This window comes from Morchella importuna (genome assembly GCF_003444635.1).
Source record: "Morchella importuna strain M04M26 chromosome Unknown Morimp01GS040, whole genome shotgun sequence".
NCBI lineage: Eukaryota > Fungi > Ascomycota > Pezizomycetes > Pezizales > Morchellaceae > Morchella > Morchella importuna.
The window spans coordinates 130,347-139,360 of record NW_025763437.1 but is presented as its reverse complement, the minus strand read 5'-3'; the positions used below and the strand labels follow the sequence as shown (position 1 = coordinate 139,360).

Genomic DNA, 9,014 nt, shown 5'->3' with positions numbered 1-9,014 from the left:
ACAAATATCAAAACCACTGTACCTCCTGCCTTGATTGGGGGGACCGGGACTGGAGATCTTTGACGGGAGGATCAGAGCAAACACTCATGTCTGACAGACCGGAAGTGTGTTCCAGATGAACCACAACCTTCGAACAAAAAAAGAAGTACCGCAAAAACTCACGAACTTTGCTAGCGGATCTGACCAAAAACTAACTTGTAGAAGAAATATCTGAAGCTGATCTCTGCCTTTCAGCCAATCATCAATGAAGAAATCCCTGCACGGAGATAATCAAGTTGGCGAGTTTCTGCGGTACTCTGGACCACCTTAGAGATCTAGATCTTCGTGCTAGAGTGTATATCCGCTGGTGCTGATCTGGGAAAACATATCCGCGAAGAAGACCTGCCTAGCTAGCTAGCTGATGAGTTATTATCGATATTCATTTTCTTGTAGGTGTATGGTACATACTGCGCTGGTGTTTGCTCAAGAAAGCTCAAGGCATATGTGGTTAACACATGAGGGCTTTTGTTCAGAGGGCTAGATCTCTTTGCAGTATGGGTCCGTGAGGCAACAGGACTTATTCTTCTTCATGCATGCCATGACGGGGACGCGGGGGGGGTTCATTCCTTGGTCGGTATCAGGTATTATTAGAGTCCCTTTTTTTTTGCTTGTTGCTCTCGTAGTTTTTTGCGTTTCCGGACTGAACTGGGTCTGCATACCACTAAACCTACGAGTAGACAGATAGAGTAGATAGAGTAGATAGAGTAGATTGGATGAATCTCGCCCACGATTGAGCCGGATGTAAGACGGAACGTTAACCTGGTAACTGACAAAGGAAGCAGGTTGAGAAAGGATGAGTAGAGTAGAGTATCTACGATACATCCTTCAGACTAGGCGACCAGAAACCCCTGTTCAGATACAGTAAACTCTTACTCTCTGCCCAAATCCACTGCTTCCTATTCGCCACTCTGGTCCTTCAACAACCCCCTTTGTGGTCTGGGCTATCTGTCATGACGTAGAGCATTTCCCTGGCTCTTCCTGTCAAGCCACCCCGCTAGCGCCTTCCTAGGGCGGGAACACGACCTCCCCTGCCAGGGCCTGCCAGGGCCATCTTTACCGTCAGTGCTAGAGTACATTACGGAATATTCCCTCTAGCTTTTCCCTCACAACGTTATTTCACACCAGCCCAGCACGATTCCAAACCGGCGTAAGACTCACTCATACCTCACACCTCACTTTTTTTTCTTTTCTCTTTTGCTTTTCCACAGAACCAAAAAACCTTCATCCCCGGCCGGTTGGGTTGAGCAGCTAGCTAGGGCTGCTGTGAGACCCTTTCCCTCTCCCCCCCCCTTACGGTACCCGTCCGTTCCCCCCCTTCCCTTTTTTACATATCCTTACCCATTCGTTTTCTGTTCCTGCGTCGATCGCTTCTGTTGAGCCGCACCGCACCGCACCGCACCGCACCGCACCGCGCCACTACACGCGAAAAGGCAAAAAGGAAAAAATAAAAAAATAAAAAATAAGATAAAAAGGAATAAAAAAAACACGGCTAGACCGAAAACCTTAAAACCACCGCACGTATCGGGGCTAGCCCTACGCGCTACTGCACGTGGCCTTTTGCGGGTAGGCTTGGCGAGAAGGGTTAGGTTAGTATGGGGAGTAGGTACAAGGGGAAGGGGAACAGCTTAGTGACGATGTTTCGTTTTGTGTGATCGCCCGTAGATCATTACCGCTACGTACGACCGGGGGGGCAGAGGGGAGAGGGAAGAGTCTACAGTCGCTCACCTGCTGACGGCTGCCCTTGGCGTCCAAAATCTAACTCTTTTATTGGCCTCAAATCCCTGACCGCCGTCAGACAGGATCCGCCTTCACCCCGTGAGTGACTGTAGTCCTAATACTCTACTGCCTCTTGTTCTAGGAAGCGGGCGGGCGGGAGGGCGTCTGTCTGTCTGTCTGTCTGTCTGTCTGCCTGGCTCGAATTAGTGCATGTATGTATGCATTGTATGCAACCTCAACTCTACTCTATGCACTCCATGTACTGAGCTAGTGAAGGTTTCCACTTCGGATTACCAAAACCCGTTCGTTACAGCAGATTTGTCATTGCACTTTATTAGACTCTAGTACCCGCGTCTAGGATAAAGAACCAGAACATGCAAATGCCTATGTAGTTTGTATGGCAGCCACTCCATACAAATAATCCCTGCTTTCTCACTTGCATGTTCTGGTTCTTTTTCCCTGACGCGGGTACAGTCGCACCTCGTTGTGCCGTTGGCGTATTCTGGGGGCCGCGAGATGGCAGATATACGAGACAGCAAATAGTTTTGGTGGAGAAGGGCAGTACCTGTCCCACAAATTCGTACGAGACAGCAAGGGGTCCGGGGTATCGAATTACGAGATAGCGAGGTGCGACTATACTTAGGTTGGGTAGGTACTCTAGAGTACATAGAGTAGAGTGGAATTGGAATACCGACTGCACCTATCTCCATTCCCATCCCATCCCATCCCATCCCATCCCATCCCAGGTTTAAGGGTCCGGGTGCAGACCACTCTGCTCTACTCTACATGCTCTACGGCCTCTACTCTACCTGTGCTGTGCGTGTATGTATCACTCGCCACCACATTTCTGCGTTTGTTCGATCGAACGGACCACAGTCGTCCTGAGCATCACACAATGGTTCTACAGACACTCTTCGCCACTCGCTAAAATCCTCGTCTAGATAGAGTACCTTGTAGAGTAGGGCACCACTGTGCGCCCACGCCCACGCCCACGCGTAGAAACAGCCCATCACGAGAACCGCCCGCCGCTGGAGCTACATAGCAATAGCGTAGGAGGAGGAGGAGGAGGCAAAGACATGCACGTACTCTCCTCTGCACTCTCTACGCATACTCTACGTGACCAGGTGCCCTCTCCTCGCCGGCCGGTGCAGAGTAGAGTAGAGTAGAGTAGGTAGGTACACCTCACCAGCCAGCCGTCCCGCTGCATCCAAAACCTGCCATCTCTGCCACCCCATGTACCCACATACAAACGAAAAAAACGGCGCGGCGTCTATCACACGGCACAAGCACAAGCACAAGCGCTCCGCGGCTGTCCCTCCTTTGCCCCCCTCCTTAGCCCCTTGGTACAGACAATCAAGATCACGTGGCACACCTATGAGTGAATTAAGTGCTGCAAGTACGGACTCGACGGCGGGCGGGCGGTCAGAGAGCGTGGGATCCCTGTCATGGTGTGGTTGAGTGATGATGAAAGGTTTGGTTTGGTTTGGCGCTGGTGCTGTTTGTAATCTAAATCCCTCGGTGGGATGGAATGGAAGAGTGGGAGCTGGATGGAACGGGTGGGAGGTGGGAGGTGGTAGATAGAGGAGGGGTGGGAGAGAAAAGTGGGAGAGGGCCGGTAGTTGCAAGAGAGCTGGAGAGGCTACTCTAGACTCAGCTAGTAGAGAAGGTACGTAGAAGAAGGATCAACAATACAGATATTCAGGGTCTCTCTCTCTTCTTTTACTTTACGAGTGTTGTTATTTGATTCGTTTAGCTCTGCGTCGTTATTTAATATAATTAAATTCCCTAGCTAGCTACATACATAGGTAGCTTTCGCGAATTTCGTTAATCTCCGTTAATGCTCATCCTCGTTAATTCCTTAATTCCTTCGTTAATTCCACCGTCCCCCCCATTACCACCCTCTTTCTCCTCCTCCACAGTCATCCTCCTCTCCTCTCTGTAAACCCCCCCCCCCAAGCACTCTCACCCATCACCCATCACCCCAAACCCAAACCCAAACCCAAACCCAAACCCAAACCCTTCTTAACTCCGCCAAGCCCGTGCGTGCACCCTCCACTCGCACATATCCATGCGGCTCCCACCGCACGTTCCCCCCCCCCCTCCCAGGCCCCCCTGTTGCCACGCCTGCCATGGGGGGAAGGGTTAGTTATCAGTCCGCTCGACGCTCGTTATCTAAGCGACAAAGGCACCACCGGCAAATTGCCGAGCTGCAACCGAAGCTACGGGTTATCCTATCTATCCGTGTCCCTGCAGCTAGCCAGGTGTGTGACTAAGCCAACTACATACATAGGTAGGACCCTGAACAAATTCAACGCTCGGGGATGGGGGATGGGAGAAGGTTATTCGGTGGGTTTCTTCCAGAAGTGCTGGAACTTGGTCTTGGTGCGGCTGGATTGAGGGTGGAGGATGGGAGGGAGGGCTGGATGGGATTGCAATTGTTTAGAGTAGATTACCAGTTGCAGTGCTAGCTAGCTGTGAAGCGATATGATGTAGAGTAGGTAGGCAGAGGGTACCGACTCTACGGTGAGGACAGCCGGCGGAACCGGGTTTGCGGCCTGTGTCTGCGTGCTGCTGCTGTCATCCAGCACCACTCTAGAGTACATGCTCCTCCTCTCTAGAGTATGTAGGCACTTTGCCTACTCTCGCTACTCTACTCTAGATTACACGATTGCAGCTGTGCGCTGTAACTCCTCCTTAGCACAGCCAGCCAGTGGTCGCGATGCGAATCCAATACGAAGCTCCAGCTAATTAGCTACATGTAACTAGCTAGCTAGCTAGCTAGCTAGGGGGGGGGGGGGGGGGGGGAAAGGATCCGAGGCAGCGATATTGTATTAGTATTACTAGTACAATAGTGATTACATAACAGACACAACGCCGCCCCGAACCGCACGCACCGCACCGCACTTCCCCGACGACGCCCATGGCCAGTGGCTGGCTGGCTGGCCTACGTCATGCGCTCACGACTAATACACCTAGAAGCAACAGCAGCAGCAACCGGGGAAGGGAAAAGGAGTAGGTAGGTAGGTAGGTAGGTAGAGTGCTCTACACCGGAACTTTATTACAGGCCGGTCATCTACTTGGTCTACTCTACTCCAGACAATCTCCAAGGTACCTACTCTAGGACCCCCCGCTTCCTCCCTCCGCCCGCCCCCCCTCCACAATACACCTCCACGATCGCAGCACCCCCCGTCACTCCCCCGCGAATCGCCGGTAAAACCCTAAATTATAATATTACAAAGCCACATCAAAAGAGGGGGGGGCGGCCGGGGAACAGCGACCTGTATCTAATTAATTAAGCAATCGATCAACTAGGGTACAGTACGGTGCGGTGTGAGTGTTCGATGTTCGAGCCCCCCCCAAAAACCCGCACCGCCGGTCGATACAAGCAGCTAGCGGAAACTCTATCACGACTATTTTCCCGAGCGGATCGGCGGTCGCGCAGATGGTGGCGCGCGCGGCGGCGGAGGAGGAGGAGGAGGAGGAGGAGGAGGAGGTTCGTACGAGAGAGAGGCGGTAGATCAGTGCTCGAGAGGTAGACAGAGAGCGGTGCTTTTTTTTCTTCTTCTTGACTACAGTTATTCTAGAGAGAACGAGAGCTGTCTCACAGGACCGGCCAGCAGCATATAGGGCTGGCAGCCCTGTAGTGTATTGCGGTGATCATCGGAGGATATCTAGATTACTAGGCTAGGCTGCCTGACCCGCGACGGGTTGATTATGCTATACATGTACCTCCTGCTCGGCCTGGGAGCTGGAAATATCTACATATGTGTGTTTAATTATTAAATTACTCTCTCACATGACGTGCCGGTACTACTACCCATACTCTCTACATACTTGTAACATACTACATGTAAGTACTATCCATCTGTCTGTATAATCACAAGCACACACACCCCACCCACCCGCCTGCACCATCTCACTCACCGGTTTTTCCGTCGCTCTTTTCGTTTTCGTATAATATTTTTGATCATGAGCCATCACCCGGCCCTCCCCACTTCACCTCACCTCACCCATCCACACCACCACCCCCCACCCCATCCCATCCCATCCCATCCCATCCAAATCTCACCCCTCCCATCCCATCCCATCCAGATCGCCGGCTATCCACGGATCTCAAACCCATCCACACATCCCACACATTCACCCCCCCCCCCAATCCGCCGATTATCTAGCTATCCAGCTCTATCCTTCTCACTCACTCACTCTCTACACACTCTTTTTATCTTATTTTTGTTTAATTCATTAATTGATTGCATACATCTCTCTACACACCAAGTACCTACACTCGACGTACCCCCCCCCCGGGGCCCAATCCCCATATACACATACATCCCCCACGCTCGCACACACATAGCCATTTCAACACCGCTAAAATACCGCATCGCATTCTCCATTCTGCATTGCATGGCGCCGTAGCACACCCGTGAATCCGCGCGCGCGCAAACAAGAAAGCAAGCTGAACAATGACCAGCTGGGCAAGCAACTATAGGCACCGGGTAGCAAGTCCGCTGTCGCTGTGCTGGGCAGGAGTACAAGTTATAGGAGGTGCGTATATAGTCGTTGAGTAGTACAGTATATACATACAGGAGGTATGTAGGATAGGAGATGATAGGATAGGATAGGATAGGATAGTTGGGTCCGGTGTGCCGGGTTGGTGGGTGCCGCGCCGGGTTATGGGGTGGGGTTGGGTTAGTAATCGTGGTGTTATGGGGGATAAGGTGTTTGGTTTGGGGGTTGAGGAATAAAGTGTGTTTGGACTGGTGATGTGGGAATGGGGATATGAGTGAGGCGCGACTTGGTACTGGATGTAGCTTGGGTATATGTTGGTTGCATTGGTGGGTATGCATTGCAGATCATCAATTATATATATATGTGCGTTTTATATAGAATGCTGTATAAACAGTGTTTTGAGTTTTAAAGTCACGAGAGTTGCGTATTTTGTAACTTACTCATGACCTGTCACTCACGGTTTCTTTTCTCTCGAGAGGCCTAAACAGGCACCCAAGAAGCGGTGGCGCTGTTGATGCCAAATATCATTATAGTTATGTCACACATGCATTCCACTTTATTGCACAAGGTATCACTCGGCGCTGGAGCAACTTTGTTCTCTCGAACGCGTGCCGATTTTTTTTTTCTTTTTTCAATCAAACACATGGAAGACTATCCATTGATAGTGCGGCCACCACGCAGTGACAATGCAATCAACTACATGTGCTCGTAGGCGAAAAGGGCGTAGACAGACCAATACTCTCGTGATGTAATTATTCATCTCGAGGCCCGCTGATGAGAAAACTCAGGTCTCCCGTGCGGCGTGCCGTATTGCTGGCCTTAATTAATCTTTTTGTGGGCCTTCTCAAAGGCCGCCTGGGTGTCCCCGAACTCATATATGTTCTTGACTTCTTCCATGCTCAAGTCACCGCTAGCGAGCATTTCTATCGAGGCTGTAAAATCTTCAGGAAGACACCCGCGAGCACCCCTGAAAACTAAATTCTTCATGCAGGCCTTCCTCAGCGGAAACTCTGCAGGCCTATCGAAACCATACGCAGTTGTGTAGGCCTGAACAAAGGTCCCTCTATTTCTGAGGATGTAGATTCCCGTGTTCATATAGATATCCAATCCAGACGCTTCGATCACAACATGGGAGCCTGTATTTAGTTTGTACCTGTTGAGTATGGATTTCGCAATTTCTCTCGGCGTATCTATAGGCTTCGTGTTGTAGTAATTACAATCCAGCCTTCCAATAAGTATTACCCTTGTAGCGCCAAAGGTTTTTGCCGCAGAAGCACAGAACTTTGCACAACGATTCTCGCCAAAGATAACGACGCTATTGCCTGGTTTAATTCTGGCTTGCCTGCAGACGTGAAAAGCAAAGGCATACGACCCAACAATTGCTCCTTGCTCAAACGTTAGGTTATCAGGAAGAACAACGCAGAGATCCTCAGACACGACGCAAAACTTTTGAAGCGTGCCATCTACAGGCGGAATGCCAAGTGCTGTCCTCTGCGGGCAGAGATTGTGCAGGACCGATTTGCAGAAAACACAGGTTCGACAAGGGCTCAAGGGCGAAAAGATGACCCGGTCCCCTTCTTTCAACCTCCTACACCTTGATCCAACCATGGTAACGACTCCAGCAGCATGTAAACCCGGAACATGACCCTTATCATTGATGTCATTTGGGCCGTTTTTCCATAGAGTCACCTATAATGTACACGATGTGTGTGAGTAACCCGGGCAGCTTAGGCGGTGTGGAGCTTAGAATTACATCAGGAGCAGAAAACGCCCTAGAGTATATGCGTATGATAACATCCGTGTGAGACCGAATCAGAGGTATCGGGTCATCTTCAATGATGCCTTGACGTGGCTCCTTCAAAACAAACGGTTAGTTTGAGTTCGTGTAATAGGAATTGGAAAAGGAGATCAGACCAAATCAGGACTCTTATCCGGAGCAATACTCGGGGAAGGACTAGTATCTGGGGTATAACTGATATCTGGGGTAGAACTTGTATCTGAGGCAGGAGGGCTCGTATCAGAGGTAGGACTCGTATTCGGGTCATGATTCGTATCGGTAGTCATTGTGGTTTTATAGACAAAATATACCAGACTATGTATTGATACTATTTGCGATATGAAACTGAGGAGATAGGAAGAGGTCTAGTAATTTATAGAGGGATAGATATTTCTGATAAATGCTACGGTTGCAAAAAGTCTGGCTGGCAAAGTTTGTATAAGGCCAACCCGCGTTTGAACTAGACAATCACAGTTTATCACTCGCATAACCTTGTGCAATGTCTGGTTGGTGGGCCTTATTGAAAACAAGTTAGCAGACACCTGGGTTATTTCAAGTGATGGGTCAAGGATTGTTTTCAGCCATAATATCGTGGCCTAGTTATGACTATGGTAGTTCGTTTGCCAGTGCCTGGTCCAACTTTTCTCAACAGTGTACCCCACGAACGATGCTATCTCTTGTTTGTCTCACTATTGGGTTTTCCAAGATTACAGGAGGTTGTGCATTCTTATTTTTAGCCTTATCATACATCCTAAAAGGCTTTTTGGGAAAGGGGGGGGGCTATAAATAAGGTAATTCATCAGACCGGATCGGAAAAATGTACTCGTTTTGATTTCAATAAATATCCATCCATATATAGCCGTCTATTGATATAAAGCCATAAAGCTCAAATTCTCCTTCGCTTCCCTGAAAATAACCCAATAATTGCAGAATGAAAAAAACAAATGTGTGTACGTACATACATACATGTACA

General features: G+C 49.7%; 2 protein-coding genes across 2 annotated transcripts; one reads left to right on the top strand and one right to left on the bottom strand.

The window, feature by feature from the left end:
- Positions 1-4,675: 4,675 nt before the first annotated feature.
- LAJ45_09922 (uncharacterized protein) lies at positions 4,676-5,272 on the top strand (the record flags this gene model as incomplete). The annotated part of the gene is made up of 4 exons (XM_046119453.1): positions 4,676-4,767; positions 4,820-4,863; positions 5,068-5,085; positions 5,142-5,272. The coding sequence occupies 4 exons, from the start codon at positions 4,676-4,678 to the stop codon at positions 5,270-5,272; spliced, it is 285 nt and encodes a 94-aa protein (XP_045967304.1).
- A 1,811-nt stretch (positions 5,273-7,083) lies between these two features.
- Positions 7,084-8,328, bottom strand: LAJ45_09921 (uncharacterized protein; the record flags this gene model as incomplete). The annotated part of the gene is made up of 3 exons (XM_046119452.1): positions 7,084-7,953; positions 8,018-8,119; positions 8,179-8,328. The coding sequence occupies 3 exons, from the start codon at positions 8,326-8,328 to the stop codon at positions 7,084-7,086; spliced, it is 1,122 nt and encodes a 373-aa protein (XP_045967303.1).
- Between the last annotated feature and the right edge of the window lie 686 nt (positions 8,329-9,014).